The 25,488-nt window shown below is 40.0% G+C and overlaps 1 protein-coding gene across 3 annotated transcripts in view; it reads left to right on the top strand.

Annotated features, from left to right (window-relative positions):
- GARRE1 (granule associated Rac and RHOG effector 1) overlaps window positions 1-25,488 on the top strand; it is a 67,728-nt gene that overhangs the window by 27,139 nt on the left and 15,101 nt on the right. For all 3 annotated transcript variants that reach the window (XM_030512725.2, XM_030512724.1, XM_030512726.1), the window contains exons 2-8: window positions 2,274-3,609; window positions 12,118-12,324; window positions 14,458-14,598; window positions 14,879-14,974; window positions 15,111-15,272; window positions 16,232-16,390; window positions 20,884-20,981. In XM_030512725.2, the coding sequence (XP_030368585.1) occupies window positions 3,115-3,609; window positions 12,118-12,324; window positions 14,458-14,598; window positions 14,879-14,974; window positions 15,111-15,272; window positions 16,232-16,390; window positions 20,884-20,981 (1,358 nt within the window). In that variant the 5' untranslated portion in view covers window positions 2,274-3,114. The remainder of the gene's footprint in view (window positions 1-2,273; window positions 3,610-12,117; window positions 12,325-14,457; window positions 14,599-14,878; window positions 14,975-15,110; window positions 15,273-16,231; window positions 16,391-20,883; window positions 20,982-25,488) is intronic.

Genomic DNA, 25,488 nt, shown 5'->3' on the forward strand with positions numbered 1-25,488 from the left:
ATAAGTACCAAATTGTAGTGTCTCTCTAATATGCTTGTCTAATTCAGTGCTGCATAACTTTAAAACTCCTTCTTTTTAGCTTTTTCTACTTTTGGCACTAATTAACACTTAGGTGTTTCTTAAGTTCCTCTGCAATATGAAGTTCATGTCTACTTAGAGAAAATAATCAATTCGTTTACACAATGCATATGAATTAACCAACTCTTATTCTGTCTACACTTAAATGTACTCAAGAAGCCAATTTATTCATGCTTTTCTCTGTAAGATATTATAGTTTGTAAGCAAGGAGAAAAATATTTTCAGCTGTGCATATGATATGAAGACCTCCAAGAAAATTCTGTTTTTAATGGGATTATTCCATTTTGACGCATTACATGTGAATACTGAGAGAAGTATAAAGTAGTTAGGACAGAAAGTAATCAGAGTATTTTAATAAGGGATGCTGAAATGTGTATGGGAATTTCTGCTGGGATTTATATGTTTTTCAAATTTTAAAAAGTGGGAATACGAAAGAATATTTGCTTTAGATCTCAGAAGCAGAACCATCTGCAGCAACAACTTCCTGAAAAACTTGTGTCTGTTGTTTTAGTGGGTGGGAGACCATCAGCCCTATATGTTGTTCTGTCCTGCTGTGTCTTGCCTACTTCTTTGTGTCATATCTGTATGTCAAAACACATTATGAGAATGAATTGATGTCTTGTTTGTTCATACAGGTGGAAATAATAAATTTTGACTGAAAGTCTTTATTCCGCTAATATTTTGACAATATTAATACAGGTTTTGTATCTCAAATATAAGAGCTAAGGGAACATTTTGTTGTTGAATTAAAGGTCTCCTTCCTATTATGTCTAGATTGTCTTTTAAGTGCTGTGGGGAAAAAAATATTATGAATTACTGTTTGATACTAGCCTTGTGTGTTGCAGTTGCTACAGTAAGGAGAAGATGTCCTTATTTGATCAAATCAAATTACGTATATGTGTAGGAGAAGGAGAGAGTGGTCTAAAGTGTGAGTAATAGCTAGGACTAGATACACTGATTGAACAAATTGTATTTCTCTACATTATACTTTCTTTCTGATAATGTCCTGACTTTGTTAATCAGTGTCTTTTGCAGTCTGAAGAAATAGAATGTTCCTCTCTCAAAGCAAGGAACGCTGTAGGAAGCTAAAGCTACCGGTTCAGGACACTAGTATGGGGTTTGCCACCCAAACCTAGCTAGTGAGATAAGAGATAGTGAGGTCAATGCAGTTCTGACTCTGTCACAGAAGAAAGGAAGATGATGGTGGTGGGATTAAGTAACAAGATATAAACTCACAGACATGAAAAAAAAAATCTTGTCATACACGTGTGTATAAATATATTGTGTGTTTATATAAAATGTTTATATAAAGACACATAGATGAGCTCCTAGGATAACTGTGACCATTGTGTGGGTGTATGATTCCAGCCTATAAACATGATCATGAGATGCCAAGCCCTGTCCAGTTAAGAGCTGTGTTTGGCTAAGGGGAAGGGCTTAAAAATCTTCATGCCGTTTTCCAGAAGCTCCAGTTCCTCCAGCCTGGCCCAGAGTGTCTCCTGCTGCAAACTGACCCTTTCTCACCGCTCAGGCTCTGTTCTCAGGCTCTGTTCGCCTTCCTACAAATACCTTCAAAAAAGCACTGTTGGCTCTTCAGCTGCACCTTCAATTGGCTAGTAGGAGCAGGGCAGTATTTCCTTCCTACTTTTATGTCTGGGTGAGAGTGTTATTTAGGCCAATCTGTTAGGCAGGTCTGCCTCACGTAATTCGTTAGTATGATAGATGTTGTACTGAGAAAAAAATTAAGGACCTGTACCTGTTGATGTACTAAATTATTAAAGTGGATGTGAGCATCGGATTTATGCAGTAAACTATGACGCATGAAAAAAGGTTTAATTGACTTCGTTCTTATTTAAGAAGGATGAGGTTAGAAAATGTGATCAGCTCCCCTTGCCCTCTGCATTAATAGCCTTCCGATGTTCTTAACTGTATAAGGATTGCACCGGGGATTAGCTTTAGTCTTGACAGTCTAGAATGGGAGGATTAATAAGAAAATATTCAGCAGGTTGAGTTTAGCAGGACAACAACAACATGTAACTGCCTTTTACACTGTCAGCACAACTCTCCCTCCCTTTTGGTCTTGCGTGTAGTTGACATCGTATGCCTAGAGAAGCATGCCGGGACACTGCAGGAGTTAAACTTTCTCATTGCTCCATAACATTTTAAACTTTTTTTTTCTTTTTTTCCCTTCACAGGAAATGACCTAGAGGCCTTACAAATACATTTGTGCATTTTTGTTCTGAGTCTCCAATTGAGCGCAAATGCAGTGTGGAAGCACCACTTCTTAATGTTACAATGGAAACAACTACCTCAACGAACAAGGAAAGGGAAAGAAGGCTTGCAATAATAAACACTCTAATTTTTAATAGCTTACACTTGCAAAGTCTTCTGTAAACAGTCCAGATTTTTTTTTTCCTCTCCAGTATTAATGTGAGACACTACAAGTAAACTAATTTGGCAGACTGGATCTGTCAAGGCATTTGAAGATATTTGATCTGCTGACATAAGGATTTGCTTTTTCAAGGAAGGAGCCTCTGCACTGCTTTTAGAATCGCTGTTGAGCGGTGGTTTGCTCCACTTTTCCTGATATTACTAATGGGAAAATCGTATTAAGCTATTGCTTCTAAAACTATTATTTGCATTGACAAAAATAACTTTTGTAGACTTAACAGCAAGTGATGACAATATGCTCACGAAGAAATTGTAGGCGGTAGCTTCTCTGCTCCAGCGTTGCTTTTCTGTCTGCAGAGTGGAAAACCAAGTAAGAGACAGAGCATTATTAAGATACATTGGCTTGCTTTTTGACTACAGTTTTAACTGCAGCAGGGCTGCACTGGACACTGAAAATACAAAGTCAGCAAATCTGCTGCCTTTCTCACTGCTGATACAGATTATACAGACGCTTGCCTTTTTGAAATGCCTTTTGTGAAACCTGTGTACACAGTCGTCCACTGTTACTGTACGTAACTATATATTTGAGGAAGGAATTTGACAAGTGATTGTTAATTCAAGGAATCTTTGGACAAGCACTCACTTATGTATTGCTGTAGTGCACAAGAAAGCAAAATGGACTATAAGCGGCGCTTTTTGCTTGGCGGGTCCAAGCAAAAAGTGCAGCAACACCAGCAGTATCAAATGCCTGAGCTAGGCAGGACCCTGAGCGCACCGCTGGCATCTACATCCCCAGCATCTCCCTTGGTCTCCTCAGCTGCTGCGGGCAGCTGCAGCCACCCTGTGTCCCATACGACTCCGATTGCAGACATCCAGCAGGGAATCTCCAAATACCTGGATGCACTCAATGTGTTTTGCCGTACAAGCACTTTCCTTACAGACCTTTTCAGCAGTGTATTTAGGAACTCGCACTATTCTAAGGCAGCTATGCAACTGAAAGACGTGCAGGAACATGTCATGGAAGCAGCGAGTCGACTCACAGCAGCAATAAAACCAGAAATAGCAAAAATGCTGATGGAACTGAGTGCAGGAGCTGCAAACTTTAAAGATCAAAAAGAGTTCAGCCTACAAGACATTGAGGTAAGTTACCTCGGGGGATACTGTTTTGCATGTGAATTTGTATCATTCCTTCTTAGCTGGACATCTCTGCAAAATCACTTCTACACCAAAAGTTGCCTCTGCTTTGCATCATATTTGTGGACTACGCTGATAAAAAGAGAAACTCTCCATTTCTTATGTTTTCTTGAAAGTAGTAAGTCATTTGCAGTGCCTGACTTCCAGCTGTTGAATGTTGAATTAGGTATTTAATAGGTATTTCTCTGTAAGATCTTGTAGTCTATTTAAAGATTTCATGAAATAAGAAAGATGAGGTACAATTATGTTGTATCACCTATATATTTCTAAATGGTAATCTTCTATATGATTTAATCTTAAAACCTGCAATCCAACAACCTCTTTCTTCTTGGGGGAGACCATGCTCAGTTTAAAAATAATAATGCAAAACAAGAACAAAAAACCCCAAACAACTAACCCAGCGCCCTGCCCCTCCAAACCAGCTAGACAGAAGTTTTAAACAATTTTCTGTTTTATGTTAGCTAATATTTCTAACAATACTAAGCCATCATATTCTAAATCAACCTATACTTTCAGTAATATTATCCATTCTGAGAGGAAACCTGAACACTGGGGAGCAGTGTATTGTCATCAGTGTTTGTGTAAAACTGTCTATTACTTGACTAATGATTGAAAATGGTGTGAAATAATGTTTTATCACTCTTCAAAGCGTTTTTGTCTTTTTGAGCTGTTGTGCCTAAAAAGAAAATACCATGCTAGACTGAGACATTTTACATTTTGTATTGTAAAAATTTGTCTTTACTTTGCTGTAATTTCCGTATGCTGGCAGCCAGTGCCCAACAGCCAGAATTCAGAGGGTTTGAAGTTAAAAGAGGATCCCCAACTCTTATTATACCTGGCTGGGTATTTCTCCTGTAGTAAATGTCTTAATTACATAACATGCAGTGTTAAGTGACAGTCACAGTTGAATCCCTGGTGTTTTAAGTAGTTCCTCATGTTTTGACATATTTCATTACTTTACAGCAGTTGTTGCAAAGTTATTCCTACAGAACTTCATCCTGAGTGGAAAACTGATTTTTGAGTTCTCTTATTTTTTATGTAGATTTCAGGTAACTTTGTAAGGATAAACGTTATACACACAGCGTATGTCTGCTTTCTGTAACTGCACAACTTACAGATGAAGTAGTTAAGTAGAATGCTATTTGTAGTACATAATTATAGTGAGAAATATGACTTTTTCAGTGTTATGTACTTAGTATAGAGTGAGTTAAGGTTTGCTATATATTTGTTATAAATGTCTTCTGGTATTTTTGAAGGCAATCTGATAACATCACTCTTTTTAGCTATAGTATCTGTATACGGCTTTTATAGCCTAGTCAAGTAATTCTAGGTGCTAAGTCAGACCCTGCCCCACACACTGCGTGGAGAGAGTGCTTCTTCAGCAGGGAGTTCACCAGCAAAGCAAAGTATTGTTTGCTCAAGTTGCCTGTATGTCCTACCAGCTTAAAGCAAAGGTAGAGAAACTTGCTTTGGTCCCTGCTTTGCCTGTATAGACCAAACCCATGTTTGAGAGCTCCGGGTGCACTTGCCATGCTTTCCTCAACAGGCAGCTCTGTGGTAGGAACAAATGTAAAGAGAACACAGGCAAAACCAGCTGGATTGCTTGGTTCTGATTTTAGGCATATCTTGTGGAAATTGATCACTTATCATTGTACTTTTACCATGGAATCACAGAGTGGTTTGGGTTGGAAGGGACCTTAAAGCTCATCCAGTTCCAGTCCCCTGCCATGGGCAGGGACACCTTCCACTAGAGCAGGTTGCTCCAAGCCCCGTCCAACCTGGCCTTGAACACTGCCAGGGATGGGGCAACTTCTCTGAGCACCCTGTGCCAGCACCTCACCACCCTCACAGGGAAGAAATTCTGCCTAGGATCTAATCTTAATCTCCCCTCTGTCAGTTTAAAGCCATTCCCCCTTCTCCTATCCCTACATGCCCTTGTAACAAGTCCCTTTCCAGCATTCTTGTAAGCCTTTAGGTATTGGAAAGCTCCGCATCTTGCATATGGTTTTTTTCTTGGTTTTTTTGTTTTTGTTTTTTTTTTTTAAAAGTCAATATTTATGGAAACTTTTGTGTAATGAGACAAGTGTTGTGTTCTGGTTTTGCTTGAGAACCAGTGAAATTTAAGGTTTTGACACTGACTCAAATGGTTGTTTTGTAAATCAGCCAGGGAGCGTGGTTTAGATGACTTAAGTATATGGGCAAACTAGTTGGATGATTGTGCCCAGGAAGCAGTTACCAGTTGCTCAGTGTCAAAGTGGACCTTGGCAGGTCAGTATAAAGAATATATTTAAGTTTGTAGGTAACATGGAAAGCATGTAATACAAGTATGCTGGAACACCTGCCGAATTAAAAATAATCTTGAATTGAAAAAATGAGTTTTCAGTTTGGGATAGAATTCAGAGGGGAAAATGTAATGTCACAATGTTTAAAAAGACATTTTCAGCCTCGGAAGCGGAGCCCCATGGGAAGCAGTTCTGAAGAAGCGTTCTATGGCTTATGGTAGTCATATGTTGAATAGGAGTCAGTGTTGTGTGTTTGCAAATAATAAATCAATGTTGTTGTTGTTGTGCAAAGAGGCAGTTGTCACGTATTTAACATGGCTGTAACCTGCAAGAACCATGAAAGAAGCATTCAACTCTCTTCATTGATTATTATGGCCTTAAACACAACAGTGCCCCCATGCACCACTGCCATGGTACTTAGAGAAATAGTGAGCAACTGGAGAGACGTTAGAGAGTAACAAATTGAAAAGACTGAAAAGGGCAAATTGAGAAGACTGACTCTCAAAAAGAAAAGACTAAGAAGGAAAATCAGAATTGTTCAGGTATGTAAGAAGCTGCCAGAAGATGTGGCATTGTTTTGTTCTTCATGTCCATGTAAGGTGGAGCAAGAAGTAATGAATTTAAATTTCAGAAGGCAAGATTCATATTAGATGCTGTGGAAATACTTTGTAGTGTTAGCGAAGCACTGACGTGGATTGGTACAAAGGGTAAGGAGCCTGCATCATGCATAACTTACAGAACAGGTTAAACCTGCATCTAGCAAAACCAACCCAGGTGAAACTGCTCCTTGCTTGGGACAGTAGGATGACCTTCAAGAGCCTCTCCTACTCTGCATTTCTGTGATTTGAAAACTGAGCTATTTATGCTGAAATTTTAATTTTAAAAAGTGTGATTTGGGTTTTTTTTCCCCATATCTGTAGAAAAGTTAACCTTTTCTAAAACTATCACCAGGATTAAAAAATTCACAATGGAAACAGAAAAACATGAAGGTCTTGCTTGATTTCATCAGAGTTCACTGACCAGGGAAACTGAGGGCCAAAGAGTGTGAGAGGCAGTGTAATTGTTTCCTTAGAAAATACAAGGGGGAAATACAGTAATATCTGAAGTTGCTTTTGTAGCTTCTGTAGTGATGACTGAAAGAACTTACAACTCTGAGAAAGAACTGAGTGATGGTTGAGTGTCTGAGTGGCAGCTCAGCGGTATCCTGTGAAGAGGTACTCCAAAGCCTCTTGTAAGAGGGATGGAGTCTGGTATTACAGAAACAGTAGGAGGTGAGTTGTACTTCATGGTGGGGTGGGAGGACAGAACCTCAAATTCGTGAGGAGGACATGAGAACAAGGCTTTTTCTATGCATGAGCCCATCTAAGGAAGACACGCTTTTCCTAAGCCTGCCTCATCAGAACCTGTATGTCTTGAGGAAGAATGAGAAATACAAGCAGAGCAGGTTTGGCTTTAGAAATTTAGCAGAGAGCTATAGGTTTTCTAAAGTGCCACACGTTTTTAAACTGATGTAATGGGATCTAGCCTCCAGGCAGGCAGTATTAAGAAAACTTCAGGTTTTTTTGAACATTCAGTGAGTGACTTGGATTTGGACTAAAAGAAAGGTGAGGCAGCCTGGACTGTAGCAGCAGTGGGTGAGGATTTTAATTCATTTACTGTTTTTTAGCGGAACAAAGCTTGCTAGTTCAGAGCTGTCTGCCAGGATGTGCAAGAAGGTGACTTGTCTTGATCGAAGTGTTGGTGACAGATGGAGTTTCCCAAGGTTTCTTAATTTCAGAAATGCAAATGCTGATTTTTATTTTCTGCCTTTCATTTCCCCTTTCAAAAAACTTTAAATTCTCAGGTGTTCTGTGCTTATATGGGTGAGAAACAGGTTAGAAATCAAGGGGAATGAAAGTGTGTTTTATGTTAAGTTTTCCAGCTCTGTTGTAAGCTGGAAGACTGCAGTAAAGCTGCACTTCTGTTAATAAAAGCAGTAAAGGAAATCCGGGGGGGAGGGGGGAAATTAAAACTGGAAAAAAGTTTGTGTATTTCCTCATCTTGTGTGAAGTTTTGCAGCAGCCTCAGTACTGCCAAATGTGAAGAATGAGTCTTGGTTTAGCTACATGGAGCTTGTGTTTTGTCTTAAAAGTGGTAATAATGACAGAGATGTACATGTTGCCCTCCTAAACAAAAAGGAAGCATGAATGGGCATAGGATATTTACATGGACACTTGGTTTTGTACTAAATGGAGATAACTTTTTTGCTTTTATCTGTATAAAGTAAATGAAGATTTTTGATCAAGAAGCTTGTGAGACAAAAATGTCTGAGTAAATATAAAATGTAGGCTGTTCTTAGCAAACATTGTAAAGCCCAATTTTAAATAATTTTTTTAAAATTATTATTATCTTTCCTGTGATTTGCATGGATTGGCTTCAGACTTTTCCAAGTTGAGGAACTGTCTGTAGCAAAAAGCTGCTTCAAATCAGTAGAAAAGGCTATGGCTTGCTGGAATGCCATTGTCCTCTTGTCTTGCTCTACAGCCTCATCATCTGCTCTCAGATCTGCTAGCACTGTCTTTAGAAATACTTTGTACTACATTTTAATGGCTTTTTATTTTTAAAATGCTTAGCACTTAAATGCTTTTTTGCTAAATCATAGCATTTTAGTAGCTGTCAATATCAGATCATCACTGCTGGTTGACTGTTAGCAGAAATGAGTCTGTTGGGTTGCTCATGTCTGCTAATGCTGTAGCTGTAATTCTGCGGGAATCTAGTTTGTCTTGTAGGTAACACTTCTTCAGTGAGCAGGATCGTGTCTTCCCTTGGAGGTGTTTTGGTCATGAGATCACTTTGCAAACTGCAGGGCACTGCTACATAGTAAAAATGAATAATATTCTGCCCACTTTCAGTAATATGTGGGAAGGGGTGCTATCTCATCATCTGGTACGCCAGTTTGAGTCATACCTCCTTGTTAGCTGCATTATGTTGCTATTCTAAGCTGACTCTTCGGTAGGTAGACAGGTTGTGCACAGGGCTTATCGTTACCAAAGCCATTAAGAACTCTGCTAGGAGGATGAAAAGTGTGTTGTGGTGTTCTGGTTTTTTGAGTATTTTGTTTATTTAGGGAAATAGCCCCCCCCCCCCCCCCCCCCAAAAAAAAAGTACTATGTAAAATGGTAATTGGAACTGCAAGTTAGTGTTGGTGTCAAGTCTGGAAGACTGACACTGATTTGATATAGATTTGATATATAGATTCGATAATTAAGTTTTCTAACTTTATTAGTGGTAGTGTTCTTTTTTTAAAGAACCTGTTGTGTAAGATTTGTTTGCCAGGGAATTTGCATGACATCACTGTTTAGAAATGAAATCTTGCAATTTTATGTGTGTACTTTTTCAGCAAAATACTCCAAAGTTGATTGTGTGCCCCCATTAGGAGGATGGTATGGGACAGATTAACCTAACACTGCATCTCTACGTGATGCTCCTGTTTGTAGGTGACCAGTTTGATTAAACTCATCACCTGTTTCAGAGACAAGGAATTCTGAAGTCAGACCTCCCCAAACAGTCCCATTGCTTCCAACTGCCTAAACAGGAAGACAGATACCTTTAGGTAAGGTTATTCCCTGCTGAGATAGATAGCTGTTCTGCCTGGTAACATTAAGGAAGTCAAGATGCTAGAGCCATGTTTCTTGGGACAAAAAGCTTGCAAGCTGAAGACCTCATTGTATGTGCAATATAAATTATTCTAAGAAATGGTTTAAGGAAACACATTACTACTAAGAAAAAGTTATTAGTTGACACCTGTGATTATTCCACTTTGTCTTTGATTACTACATAGTCTCATAGTATCTATGTTTTTAGTTTGTTCTTACTATGGTCTAAAGTAGGAGAGTCGAACAGTTCTGCACAGGAAAGTAGGAAAAAATAACCTTGTAAAAAGAGATGGTGGTGTGTCTATCTGTGGAAAAACCCACACCCATATGCTAATACTGTTCTGCAGGCTTTGCAACAGAGATTTAGTATATTGCTTTGCACACTTCAGTAACGGCTGGCCAACCCTGGCCGCCTTTGTCCAGTGTGGTGGTCGTACTTCTTTCCCCAGTTAAGACAGTTTCAGCTCTTTGGAAGAAAATCCTCGAGAAGTGAACTTTAAAGTGAAGTGAGTTTGGCATCTGCAGTGAGCATTTAACAGTGCAAAAATCCTCCACCACTTGGATTTTATTTAAGCAGTTAAAACCATCCTTTACCCGTTTCTGAGGAAGACTGAAATTAGTTCAAAATAGGAGTTCAGTAAAACAGATGTTACTATTTATCTTTACTGTTTAACATTGTAAATTATATTAGGAATGTTGTGTGCTGGCACTTAAAAAAAACTAAACCATTTGTTTATTTTGAGCATTATTCCCAGGCAGGGGAAACTTCAACCTCTGTACCTTAAATATTCTTTGAAACTTAATCGGCTTGAAATTCCTAATGAGTCCTAGTTTCTTCTTCCCCTGAGAGCTGCATTCTTCGTACACAGAAATATTCAGATCACCAGTTTTCTTATAAATATTTCTAACCTTGTAGCCAGGGAAGTTGGAGGTTTTTTTTCATTTTATCATTTGCTGACTGCTTTTTTAATAAGGCAAACTCCTTTCAGAGGTCAGTCAAAGTACCAAAAATGTTTAATTTCATGCCTTGTACAGAGAAGGGAAGTGATTGAACCAGAATGGAATGTCAGAAGGAGTCCGGATGCAATGGAAAATAGCATTGCCACCACTGGTTCTTCTGAAGTAGATAGTTAATGCATATAACTGTTCCTGTGAGTACAGTCTTGCCAGGAAGATCATTGTGTCTGAATATTTTTATTCCAGAAGAATGTAGCTGAAAATAAGCCCGATGATTTATTTGCTCCAAGGCATAATGGCTTTGTACATTATCTGTGTATTTTATGATTTATTCCTGAAATGGAATTCAAGTCTTTTTGTAATAAATCAAAGTCAAATATACATTTTAAACTACTTTGTGTGACAAACTCCGTAGAAGAAAAAAACCACTTTGAATAGCATTTAAATACTTTGTCCACTAATTTGGAAAATACTTGCTGCTTTGCTGCATTGTAGCTGTGCTTTGTGGTAACCTTTGGTCTGCTTAGGAGAGCGTGGCTCTCAAAGTAGACGGAGCGCTCCTGTTTGTGCTGCTTTGCTCTCCAGGTTGTCCTTCTGGATGGCTGCGCTCCTGTCTGGTCTTCCACTGGTATTGTGGCTGTGCCTAAATACTCAAGTTGTGTGATCTGTTTTGTTTGTAGTAACTGAGGCATATGCCTTTCTTTGGTTGTAATTCTGATCAGCACTGGTATGACAGAGGGAGATACATGGGGATGGAAGCGTGCAGGGGACAGCAGTCTGGGACACAGAGGTGGGACCCCCTTCCACAGCACGATGCTCGTGCTGCCCTCAGCCCAGCGAGTACGGGGAGGCACCAGCAGCCCTTCTCTTCCTTGCCTTTCCTCGGGTTTTCCGAGTGAGTATTCCATGGCCCATTTCAGTGAAATATTCTGAAGAGAAGATTTGTGCCAGCGTTAGCAGTTCCTGTCAGACAATGCGACCAACAGGGCTGCAACTTTGTGCATTCTGCAGTCACTGTTGCATTCTAAAAATGGCACTGTGTTGCCACTGCATTATGTGGCAGAATGTTTTCATGCTTATTGCTGGTTATTGCTCTGCTTGGAAGATAAACTGCTGGATTAAACTTTTCTGATTTTAATGATAAGGTTTTAAAATTATTCAGATTTTTGTTTTGCTTTGGGCTTTCTAGCATAAATTCAGCAAGATCTATGTGCATATGGGTTTTGCTGTTGGCTTTGTCCTTGTGATAATATACTACTCCTGTTTTTGTATTGTTTCATGTGCTCAGTATTGCTAAGTAACTGAACAAGTTTTTCATTCTTCAAATAACCATAACTTGAGTGCAGAAGTAAAAATTACATAGGATCAGCGTGATCTCCCTTTAATTCATAGAAACCAATGTTTGCTTGCTGTTTACCTTATTCTAGGTAAATGGTTAAATATCAAGTGTTACTTATGATCTGAAGTGTTTTTTTTAATAGAAAAAAAGATCTGAGTACCCCAGACATTGAACAAAAGCAGAAGAGAACCTTCCATGAAATCCTCTATTTGCTTGAAACGGGTTTGTTTTTTCTTCGCAGGTACTTGGGCGATGTTTCTTGACGGTGATGCAGGTCCACTTTCAGTTCCTGTCACAAGCTTTGCAGAAAGTCCAGCCAGTGGCACACTCTTGCTTTGCTGAAGCTGTAGCTCAGGAGAGAAAGAATGTTAGTGGGGCTGGAACCTCAAATTTAAGCCTCACAAATGAGCTAGAAGATGCAATAAGATCATGGAGAGGAGCAGCAGAGGTATGAAGGTCTTGCTGTAGTTACATTAGTGAAATGGCAGTTATATTTAGTGAAAACTAAATTTAGGCTGGATGCCCTAATAAAGGAAGGAAGCCTCTGATTTTCAAGACATGCTACATTTGAAGTGGGGAACATGGTGCAGTTGGTTTTGGATGCTAAAACTTTTTTCACCTATATGCTGATTATACCATTTCTGCCCTGTGTAAAGTTTTCTTTGTGATATATAAGGAGTGCACAAACAGTGGAAGCAGCTTTTTGTTAGTAGTGAATTAACAGTGTTCAAATGTGGTTTGGCAGAAGTGGTAAAGTGTTTGCAAAAACAGCAAAAAACCTTAATGAAAAATAATTTAGATTATGCCTAAAGCTTTTCTGCTTTCCCTTACACTACTGAAGTCTGCAGACTGATAGATCAAAATGGCTTCAGACACTGCATGCAATTTCCTTAAATTCAAGTAACTTGGAGCATGTGCTTTTGAAGCCCAATTTGGCAGCACACGCAGGCTTTTTATAATCATTGTGACTGGAAATCTTGTCAAGGTTTCCATTCATCAACCTGGGATGTGCAAGGTATACGAAAGCAAACAAGTTTCTTTTAGAACTATGAATGCAGAGGAATTGTTTGTAATTTTTACTGCAGCATAAATTTATTTCACTGGATAAAATAAGGATTTGGGAGTGCTTTAGGTGTATTACAGATAATTGTAACAGGTCTAATCCTGGTATAGCTGTACTCCTTTTCCATTAAAAATAGTTAATTTTATGTTTAATATACTTAGTTCCTTAAAACTGCTACAATTTCTAGAAATGCCCTGCCATTGCTATCAAGTTTCATTTAAAATGTAGTTAAAATTAAACTTGGGTTTGCAGAATTTGAGTCCTTAACTTTCCCTTATACCACCTTGACAGCCCTCTACAGCTATTTCTGCTAATAAAACCTGTATTTTGAAATAGAGTTTAATATAAGTATTATACTAATCAAGTCCTTCATTAAACATGCATGGGGAGGAGAAGCGAAAAATACAGATTCTTCCTAGTTCCTAGAATAAAAATAGGAGAAGCTTCTCAATTTTTATGATTGACTAAAATAACTACTCTGAAGTATTTGTGTGGAGTTTTAGGATGGTGTAAGAAAAATCTGCGATCTCTCATAATTTAGGTAGACTAATATACAAGTCATTTTGATAGAAGGAAGATTTGAAATACTGAAATCTTCTCAAATCTTAACTTTGTGGAGGAAGGCAATCCATTATTTCTGTATAAAACCAGCCTCCTTGACTGAGAATACACCGCTGTTTCATAATAAAGTTTAAGACAATAGTTTGTCAGTAGCTCAAAACTATGTTCTCTTTTTAAGATTTTTCACTTGGAAAATGCTGTAATTATGTATGTGTCAGTGAAGTGAGCAATGACCATTGGCTGTAGCACCAAAAATTCCCAATTACGACATCCTGCTTTAGAGCAAGACTCCTTCCTAGACTGAAAAATAAGCTTTTTCCAAGCTTAAATGCAGTCGTGAGCAGGTTTTTTGTTTTACCATGCTGAGTCATGTAATATTTTACAGTTAAAACTAGATGTGTGGCTTTTCATATTTCTTATTTTTCAAAATCATACTACATAAAGCTATTCTCTTGCTGTGCTAAGTTGATCTTAGTCTTGTGTGGCTCTTCTCAAATCTCCCCACAGTAGTCAACCTTAATTTTATAAAATATATCGCGTGTACACGGAAGTGTTTTTCCACATGATTAAATTATTTTCTGTGGCAAGTAATACCCTTTATGTTGAAGTTGTAGGTCCCTCCTCTGGTAATGACAGTCATCATGTGGCCTGTGTAACAGGATCCTTAGTTCTGAGAGGGAGCTGGAATTGTAACAGCAAACAATGAATTAAGTCGCTAGCCAACACCTATATGCCGTACAAATTATGTGAGATTTCTACTTTCAAAGTAGCAGTAGAGATTTGATAAATTATCATAAATAATCTTCTCTGGATCCTTCCCACCAGGTGCTGCTTCTCATCTCCTTTATAATGTTTTAAACTCTGTGGGGTTTTTTTTGCTCTTCTTTAAAATTTAATTAAGCTTGACCTGGTTTAATGTTGAACCTCTTTACCCTGGATTTTTATTTTGCATTACAGGCCACATCTCGACTGCGAGAAAGAGGCTGTGATGGATGTTTGGCAGGAATTGAAGTTCAGCAACTTTTCTGCTCACAGAGTGTGGCAATCCCTGAACATCAGCTCAAAGAGCTAAACATGAAAATTGACAGTGCTTTGCAGGTAGTTTTTAAAGTCTGCTGCTTTCATGTGCATCTAGGACAGTCAGTTGGCCAAGGAATGAAATAGGGAAGGACTGTATTACTGCAGAAATGTGTACCACAGGCAGCCATGAGGTATTTGAGAATTACAGTATTGGAATCGTACATTATAAATGTGTGTATGCTGTAGAACTGACTAGGATAAATGCATGTAACAATTCTTATGTATGTAACCAGGCATGATGACTGCTTGCTTACTTGCTGATATGTCTGTGTTATCTCAACTTTTTGTGTAATGTCAGGCTTACAAAGTGGCTTTGGAGAGCTTAGGCCATTGTGAATATGCAATGAAGGCTGGTTTCCACTTGAACCCAAAAGCTATTGAAGCAAGTCTTCAGGTAGGATCTGCTAAACCTGCTCTCTCTTTCATCCCTCCTCACCTTGAAAACAACTATTTCAAACAAATAAATCAGACTCATACTAAGATTTTTTTAATGTCTTAATTTCTTCTAATGGATCTGTTCTGTACTCCAGGGCTGTTGCAGTGAAGCTGAAGCCCAGCAAACAGGAAGGAGACAGACTCCACCTCAGCCCATTCAGTGTGAACTGCCCACTGTACCTGTTCAGATAGGATCACATTTTCTGAAAGGAATATCCTTTAATGAGTCTGCAGCAGAAAACCTAAAGCTGAAAACGGTAATAATCTGGATATAACCACAGGAGTGAAAGGTTAAAAAAAAGTGAATTCCTTAAACTTCAGAGAACAACTGCGGTGGAACATCAGTGCCAAACTTGTGTTTAAAAGTGCATATTTTTAGCCTGACTTCCTGTGGAAACAAGATCTTGATAACATTGTAGGTCCATGCCTGCTTCTGATAATGTTTTAACCACCTGGGAAAATTCAGTTCTATCTGAGAGCAGCATAGACATCTAGGAGGCATTGAAGCTTCTGTGATCTTTTTGAAAATAGATGGGTTAGGTATGAAGAAGTGGAGGGGAACATGAGCCCTTGCAGGTGGCTCAACTAGGGGATGCACTTCAGACCACTTCTCTTCTGAGGTGCCAGCATAAGCTGGCCCAGCCTAGTGCTAAAGGAGGTACTTAGAAGAAAAGTATTCATAACAAAGCTCCTCTTCATGTCTTCTTACAAACTTTAACCAATTGCTGAAAATAATTGAAAATTGTGGAGAAGTTAATTGTATTTTCGGTGTGAAGGAATGGAAAATATGTCCATGCAGAAGTAATTTGGGCAATTTGAATCAGCATTTTCACTTGTGAATTTATGATTTGGTTTGGGTTTTTTTTAGTAAGCCCAGTTCCTTGTTCCTGAAAGAGTTGAAACAATCTATGGCTCAAAATGCTGCTTTTCTGTTGTCTTTGCAGTGCTTTTTGTAGTTTTGATTAAACCATTCTGCAAGTTAAGCAAAAATACTGTTTTATGATTTTGGGGGAGTATTGTCTTCCAAATAGCAGAGATGATCTTCTATATTTCTGTTCTGCAGTTGAGCTCTTCCAGTTATACAAGGCTGTTCAGAGGTAACAGACCTTACAGTTGTCTGAAAAGCATATAGGACAATGCTAAATGCATGTGGAAGCATTGGTGTTAACATTTCTGAGTTGTGTATTTAGTATGACAAAGTGTTTATTTTTTTCAGCACACGATGCTGCAGTTGATTAAGGAAGCTGGATGCCATAATGGACTTACACCACGGGATGACTCTCCTGTTACTGAAGTACTAAATCAGGTTTGCCCTTCCACTTGGCGAGGAGCCTGCAAAACTGCTGTACAATTGTTGTTTGGCCAAGCTGGACTGGTAAGTGACTATGAATAGGCTTAGCAAAAAAAAGGCTACTTAAACATCCTGAAGAGAAATTGGATATTTTAAAAAGTTTGAAAATTAATTTCCAGAATTTTACTTTGTGTTTCTCCATTTTTAATGCTGCAGCTAACTTGATTTATGAGCAAAATATATCCTCATAGAACGTGAGTTCATCTGTAGCCAATAGGAACAGGAGAATGTACTGTGTACTTCGTACTCTCTGTTACCAGATAGAACACTAGAATGAAACTTCTAATTCATAGTGAAATAGAAAGATTTTCAAATCTATAGATGACCATGTTAAAAAGAAACACCCTTCCTCCCCCTTCCTCTCCCCACTTCTCTCAGATCAGCTTTAAAAACTGCCATTTTTTTCATTTCCTCTCTGCTTTGAATGGAAGCTGGGTTTCCTGCCCTACATAAACCAGGAAGTCCTCTGCACCAAGTAATGCTACCTGGCATCTCCAACAGAGCCCAGAGCAATTAAATACCTTGCTGTTGACATATGTGTTCTTTAGAAACAAAACCCTTGGATTTTAGAGTGTTTAAACAGTTGCTAAAGATAGATGCTTGGAACATACTCTATAAGAAAATGCATTTGTGCTCCCCTAACTAATTACTGAAATTTCTTCATTTAATAAAGTGTCATTCGTGACACACGTTTTTTTGGACTAATGTGAGTTTTCATTTGACTGGACAAAATGGGAGCACAAATGCAATAGGATAGGAAGGAAATGCAAGTGTCAAGGTACACCATAGCCTGTGACAGTTTCTGTCAAGTATTCTTCGAATCGTCTTTAACCTACAATAACCTAAATGCTTCTTGTTGATTCATATACAGATTCTTTGTTCAAGGTGATGGCAAGCCATCAGGACTTTGTAACTAATTGTAATTTCTGATTAAAGGATCCATATTGCTACATACTTAGTAAATATCGCATTTTTCAAACAAATCACACAGCTGATTATGTGACTTTGGCCTTCTGTTCTAGTTCATTAAACCATATGCTTTTTGGTACTATTGACAAGGTCTTCAATAAAGGTGAATGATAAATTGTAAATTATAAATTTGTCAGGTGTTTCTACTTTAGCATTCCTTTGATACTAGATATTAATATCTGTTAGAGGAGTAGGTTCAAATCAGAGTGGAATTCAAGCGTCTTATCATGTAAAAGCGGCCTAAAATCAAAGGGACAGACAATCAGTATCCAACAGCAGTGCACCTGCTGTCAATCCTGACTTCACTATAATACAGGGATTCAAGGGTGGGAGATGGCAGTGCATTAACCATTCTGTGTAAAGAAGCTTTGCAGAGGGGCATAAGAAGTTGGTATCTTTGCAGGAAGAGAAAGCAACTGTGGAATAGTAGAGTTGTTCAAATTTCTACTGAGGTGTTTTCAGGGAAAACATATTACATATTAGTAAGTACAAGAACTAGAAAGAAGGCTATGGTTAAGTGGGATTGTGTCTTCACATACCATTGTTCATGCTAGGATGCTGGGGGCCAGCAGTAAGGGATGGGAAATGAGGCCAAGAAAGGAACTGTTTCTCAGCAGCCCTGTGGGAGTGTGCTATAACTCAAGAGTTCTTGGCTCCTAAGTGTCTAGATGAGGAATGCCTTGGAGGATGGTGCACCTCCCACCGTTTCCTTTCCAGGGGGTTTCAGTGTTGTGCACACCCAAGTCCTGCCCTGATGAGATCTGGGGAGTGGCCCAAAGCACATTTGGACTCGGGAGTCTGAAAATGTCTTGATGTACCCCAGTCTAGACATAACTAGTTAGACCTGCTGCTAATTAAAGCAGTGATATTATTCAGGCTTATCATAACATTTAGAGAGTCGTCAGCATAAAACTTAACTTACACATTCTCTCAAATGACTGTGCTGATATATGGAATATTACTTGTGTTAAATCATGGATGTCTCCAAAGCTTTTTGCATGAACCTCAGGTTCTGAAAGTGCAGGTTTCTATCTTCAAAGACACAGTAATGAGTTATCTGCATGACGAAATACTTGCCAGTTTTCTCTCCTTTGTTCCTTCTCACTTTGATTTGTTACAGTCTGGAAGGGTGTGAGGGTTGAGGTTTTTCTTCATAAACTATGTACCGTAATTTTTTACAAGATTCAGTTATGCTTCTATGTACCTTCATGCAATGATGAGAAATTGTAATTTGCTTCTCTAAAGCATTCTTAGGGTGGAAATGAGAGAGGAAGCACCTGTAAAACAAGAACAATAGATGTCTGATGCACAGGAAGCTATCCTCTAAGCACCCACCAGGCGGGGAGGGAGAATGTGTTTATTTTAAGTTTATTTTGTGTAGAACTCGGATAAGTGAATCATGGGACAGAGTTATGTAGCATTTGCTTTACAGCTTTTAGAAACTACGCTGTCTGTACTAGTTCAGAATTGTGTGTAAATTTGTCATTCAAATGCCAAATTTAAAAGAAAACATTACTTGACAGTCTTGCTATCTTTAGTCTATCTTGCCATGTGCCTTTTAAGAACAAACTCATTAAGAGTGGAAAGCACAATCAGATGTGACTTAGTTTGCTTGGTTATTTTAGGCTTCTGTTTTTTAACATAGGAAATAATTTTTTTTAAGTGCAGTTTTTACTGTAGCGTATATATTAAGACTTGTATTTTCAGATTTGGGTCAGCTGAAGAAATCTTCATGATTGAATAAGTGATGTGTATTAAAATAGTTGAATTCAAAGGATGAATAGAAATGAAACTTTGAATTGGCATCATGCAGTCATGAAAAGAAGGTTTAATTGAGTTTCTAGCCATCCTTTTTTGTGCTAGTAGATCTTTCTGTGCAAAAAACATGCATGGCAAACCCTAAATCTTGTAGTAATGTTTAAATCACAGATGTCGTAACTCTGACCAAATGTTGAGAGGTGTAAAGCTTTTAAAGGAAGGAAAGGAAGGGGGGGAGGCAGATGGGATGGATGGACGATGGCACCTCCAGCAAAGCCCAGATCATGAGCACTGCCATGCAGCAGAAGCTGATGTATGTCTGCTAAATCAGAATTTTAGTTATGACTTACAGGTCTGAGAGGCAGACAGGATTTTTTCTTAGGAGTTGAGAACAGTCACTCCTAAGGTATTCTCTTCTTACCCCAATTATAATTGCAATATAGCTGAATTGCAGATTACCAAATTACCTAAAGTTAAGATGGTACAAATACAGGGAGAAAAAGAAATGGAGTTGCCTTGTTATTAAATGACGTATTTTCATGAGTGGATAATAGCATGGCTCTTTGTCACCGTGCTTAGACATGTTTTACAAGTTTGAATAAACTTGCACAAATGCTTAGAGTCAGCTGAAGGAAAATGAAGGTCTTATGCTAAAATACCTGAAAGGTGGGAAGTAATTATGTTCGAGTGTCATTGGATGGCTTTGTTAAAGCAAGAGAAGAGACTCTCAGCATTATTTATATTTCACATTTCTTCATAACCAGTAGTAGACAACCAGTAAGAAGTAGAACCAGTGTAGGGTGATCGCAAAAGAGCCAGTAATATCCCTTGGGGCTTATTTATACCAGAGGACTTTAGCCATTTCAAGGATAAATAGTAGAGCTAATCTGCTAGTCACTGAAGCAAGAACTGCTGATGGCTGCCAAAAAGTCATGCTGGTTCAGCATGACCAAAATAGGAGATTATGGAAATGATCAAAAAAGCCAACCCGTGCAGACTGGACAAAACCAGAAAGCAAGAACCAAATATGGAACTTACGATCACTGGTGTTGAAGCTTAAATGAAGCTGAAGTAAACCCCTTCCTCCTCCATTCCATAAAAAGAAAGGTTCATGACAGAAGGTTGATTTTTCAAGACTTTTGTCTTCCATATATCTTCATGATGTCGTACAGAAGGCTCAGAATTTCACAAATCGAACAGTCACTTTTCTTCCCTTTATATAATAGGGAATCAATAATAGTACAGTTCTATTAGATAGCATAGAGACATGTTGGTGTGGGATTTTATAACGTTAAGAGGGAAGAGAGGCTCTTAAGAATTGTGAGCTATGTAAAGAGTTTCAGAGTCTATACTACTTGTCTATATCATACCATGCACTGCAGTTTAATTATTTAAAGTATTTTGATAAATAGGTGTTTGAGAGCTATTAAAGTACCAATAGTGCCAAACCTCTCAAATGTAGGGGCTGTTACATGAAGCCACTGATGACTACCAGCTGTTTAGGTGAAGTAGTTGGTAACTATGTTATGATGCATAACTACAGTATGCAATTGAGAATAATTAAGTCCTTGAAATACAGGTTACTGTATCAAACTATTTTTTTAATTTACTTTTTAAAAAAGAAATAAACTTACAATGATTTTGAGAGTTGATGTGTCTTTGTCTGGTTATGTTTTGCACCTGTAGCATGGCACGTAGGTGAGACTATTGCATCTTAACTACAGTGGTGATAAAATATCTTGAACTAATTCTTAAAATCATTTCCCTTTTATTTTCATTTTATTTGCTAGGTGGTTGTGGACACAGCACAGATTGAAAATAAAGAAGCTTATGCTCCTCAGATAAGTTTAGAAGGATCCAGAATTGTGGTGCAAGTTCCATCAACTTGGTAAATAAAAATACTGTATTGCAGATTATATTGTTAGCTATGACTGAAATATATAGGGGGAAATATTGCAGTACAAGTGGAAGAGAGAATACTAGGCAGTTATAGCATATCTTCCTTAAGTTCCTTCATTTGGAACTGAGTACAGTTCCTGACAGACTGACAGTTGTACTTTAGCTGTCTTTGTACTTGTGCTGCCTCTGGAGGCCATGCAAGAGAGGCAGTGCTGGGGCACTCAGACGCACTTACAAAGAAAAAGTAAAAGCTTGATGATGAAGGTTTAAAAAATAAAAAATAATAATCCAATAGTATTCCTGTTATGCTTCTTCCCAGCAGGTCCTCACAGCTCTTGCCTCAGGAAGACCAGGAATTAGATGAGTTTAATATGAGAGCTTTAGCTCCTTCTTCACTGAGCCGTTGTTTAAGCACTGTCATGAACCGTAGAACTCTGTGGTCCTAGAGACTCTATCCCTACCAGTTTAGCTGACTGCCTAGGGAAGAATGGTAGGATTAATCTGCAGTTTAGGTGAGGATTTCTTCCCTTTTGAAACAATGATTTGGACTTAGAACAACAACTTTCTCTCTTTGGAGTGTCCAGTGTTAGGAATTTCAGTACAACACAGTACATTCATCTGAATCCTTAGTGAGAGCCTGTTACTAGTGGTACCAATGGTATGTCCAGAAATGCAAGTCAACTGATAGTCTGTTTATACAAATACATCTTTAATTCCTCTATAAACTGGCACTTTTCTGTTCTCTTTTTGTAAATTGCTGTATTATGAAAGAATTAAAATCATGTGGAGTGTTGAGCCAGGCGTTGTGTGCTCTGGAAGAGCTCCTCCTGCTGACACACGGTGAGAGTGGCTCTGCACTCCTCTCTGTGCCTGAATTATGCCTGCTCAGCTAAAAAGCTAATCATTAATCATGATTTTAAAATAAATTATGTAACTCTTACAGTTATATTAGCTATATATTTGTCGTGGTTTGAGCCCAGCCGGTAACTCAGAACCACGCAGCCGCTCGCTCACTCCCCCCACTTCTTCCTCCCCCCGCTCCCGGAGGGATGGGGAGGAGAATCAAAAGAACGTAACTCCCACGAGTTGAGATAAGAACAGTCCAGTAACTAAGGTATAATACAAAACCACTACTGCTACCACCAATGATAATAATGGTAAGGGAAATAACAAGGGGAAAGGATACAATTGCTCACCACCTGCCGACCGATACCCAGCCCGACCCGAGCAGTGATCTGGGCCTTCCAGCTGACTCCCTCCGGTTTCTATACTGGGTATGACGTGCTGTGGTATGGAATTCCCATTTGGCCAGTTTGGGTCAGGTGTCCTGTCTCTGCTTCCTCCCGGCTTTGCCTCCTCCCTGGCAAAGCATGAGACTGAGAAAGTCCTTGGTTGGAGTAAACATTACTTAGCAACAACTAAAAACATTGGTGTGTTATCAGTGTTGTTCCCAGGCTGAAAGTTAAAAACCACAGCACTGCACCAGCTACTAAGAAGGAGAAAAATGACTGCTATAGCTGAACCCAGGACAGTATCCACCCCTTATTCCATACCATTCACGTCATGCTCAGATCCCACATCTCTCAACACACCATCGCCCTTGTCCCATATATACACATATATATACACCCACACCCACACACAGAGAAAGATATCATTCCCTAGTCCATGGACCAATCCCTATAAAGTTGCTGGATTCATCCAGTCCATGATGTCAGGCTCCATCTCTTGTAATAGTCTTTCAGGGCAGGATGGACAGTATGTAGTGTTGGGTTGTTGCCTGCTGATGACACCGCCAAACTCGTCTGGTCACTGCTGAGCTCGTCTGGTTTCCTCAAAATTCATTCTTTGTTGGGGTGATGATTGGAGGAAAGCCAGGGTCAGTTGCTGGCAACCTGAAGATATCTAGCTGGTGGACTATAAAAGTGTTATAGAGCAGGCAACAGCATAAAATCAAGTTCATTGGCTGTTTTCCCCCAAAATCAAATCCCCTTGAGGTACACATCGGAATTCCCCATCTTCCCGCATTACCCACCAAGTACATCCAGGTCCCTGAGCAAAAGCAACCCCACGAGTGGGTTTGCCTTTACCTGAAGCAGGAATAACCCAGACTGTCTTCCCCAACAAATTCTTTATGTGCACCACAGGAACTTTATCCCCCTCTACAGTACGTAAAAGTTCTGATTGGGCTGGGCCAGCCCTGTTGGCAGATCCCCTAGCATTGACCAACCAGGTGGCTTTTGGTAAATGTGTATCCCAGTGTTTGAAAGTCCCACCACCCATTGCTCTCAGTGTAGTTTTTAACAGCCCATTGTAGCATTCGATTTTCCCAGAGGCTGGTGCATGGTAGGGGATGTGCTATACCCACTCAATGCCATGCTCTTTGGCCCAAGTGTCTATGAGGTTATTCCGGAAATGAGTCCCATTGTCTGACTCAATTCTCTCGGGGTGCCGTGTCGCCACAAGACTTGTTTCTCAAGGCCCAGGATAGTGTTCCGGGCAGTGGCGTGGGGCACAGCGTGTGTTTCCAGCCAGCCGGTGGTTGCTTCACCATGGTAAGCACATAGCGCTTGCCCTGGCGGGTTGGTGGGAGTGTGATATAGTCAATCTGCCAGGCCTCCCCATATTTGTACTTCAGCCATCGTCCTCCATACCAGAGAGGCTTTAACCACTTGGCTTGCTTAATGGCAGCACATGTGTCACATTCGTGAATAACCTGGGCAATAGTGTCCATTGTTAAGTCCACCCCTCGATCACAAACCCATCTCTATGTTGCGTCTCTGCCTTGATGGCCTGAGGTGTCGTGGGCCCACCGGGCTAAAAATAATTCACTCTTATGTTGCCAATCTAAGTCCATCTGAGCCACTTCAATCTTAGCAGCTTTATCTACTTGTTGGTTGTTCTGGTGTTCCTCAGTGGCCCGATTCTTGGGTACATGAGCACCTATGTGGCGTACCTTCACCACCAGGTTCTGCACCCGGGCAGCGATATCTTGCCACAGTGCAGCAGCCCGGATGGGTTTATCTGTGCGCTGCCAGTTGCTCTGCTTCCATTGCTGCAACCACCCCCACAGGGCATTTGCCACCATCCATGAGTCAGTATAGAGATAAAGCACTGGCCGTTTTTATCGTTCAGCAATGTCCAAGGCCAGCTGGATGGCTTTCACCTATGCAGACTGACTCGATTCACCCTCTCTTTCAGCAGTTTCTGCAACTTGTCGCAGGGGACTCCACACAGCTGCCTTCCATCTCCGATGCTTTCCCACAATACGACAGGACCCATCAGTAAACAAGGCATATTGCTTTTCACTCTCTGGCAGTTCATTATATGGTGGGGCCTCTTCAGCACGTGTCACCTCCTCTTCTGGTGACATCCCAAAATCTTTGCCCTCTGGCCAGTCCATGATGACTTCTAGAATTCCTGGATGACAGGGATATCGTGTTCGATTTTGTTGTGTAATTAGTGTGGCCCACTTAGTCCATGTACCATCGGTTGCATGATGGGTAGCGGAGACCCTGCCTTTGAACATCCAGCCCAGCACGGGCAACTGGGGTGCCAGGAGGAGCTGCGCTTCAGTTCCAGTCACTTCTGAGGCAGCTCGAACCCCTTCATAGGCTGCCAGGATCTCTTTTTCAGTTGGAGTGTAGCTGGCCTCGGATCCTTTATATCCCCGACTCCAAAAGCTGAGGGGTCGACCTCGAGTCTCCCTTGGAGTTTCTGCCAGAGGCTGCAGGTAGGACCATTCTCCCCAGCTGCGGTATAGAGCACATTTTTCACATCTGGCCCGGCCCGGACTGGTCCAAGGGCTACTGCGTGAACTATTTCTCGCTTAATTTGTTCAAAGGCTTGTTGTTGCTCAGGGCCCCATTTGAAATCATTCTTCTTCCGGGTCAAGTGGTAGAGGGGGCTTACAATCAGACTGTAATTTGGGATGTGCATTCTCCAGAACCCCACAACACCTCAGAAAGCTTGTGTTTCTTTCTTGTTAGTTGGTGGAGACATTGCTGTTATCTTGTTGATCACATCTGTGGGGATCTGGCAACGTCCGTCTTGCCATTTTATTCCCAAAAATTGAATCTCCTGTGCAGGTCCCTTGACCTTACTCCGTTTTATGGCAAAACCGGCCTTCAGCAGGGTTTGGATTATCTTCCTCCCTTTCTCAAAAACTTCTTCCGCTGTATCACCCCACACAATGATGTCATCAATGTATTGCAGGTGTTCTGGAGCTTGCCCCTGTTCCAGTGCACGATGGATCAGTCCATGGCAGATGGTAGGGCTGTGTTTCCACCCCTGGGGCAGTCGGTTCCAAGTGTACTGGACGCCCCTCCAAGTGAAAGCAAACTGTGGCCTGCATTCTGCTGCCAAAGGGATTGAGAAAAATGCATTGGCAATGTCAATTGTGGCATACCACTTGGCTGCCTTTGACTCCAGTTCATATTGAAGTTCTAGCTTGTCTGGTATGGCAGCACTCAATGGTGGTGTGACTTCATTCAGGC

Source organism: Strigops habroptila, chromosome Z (genome assembly GCF_004027225.2).
Source record: "Strigops habroptila isolate Jane chromosome Z, bStrHab1.2.pri, whole genome shotgun sequence".
In the NCBI taxonomy this organism is placed as follows: domain Eukaryota; kingdom Metazoa; phylum Chordata; class Aves; order Psittaciformes; family Psittacidae; genus Strigops; species Strigops habroptila.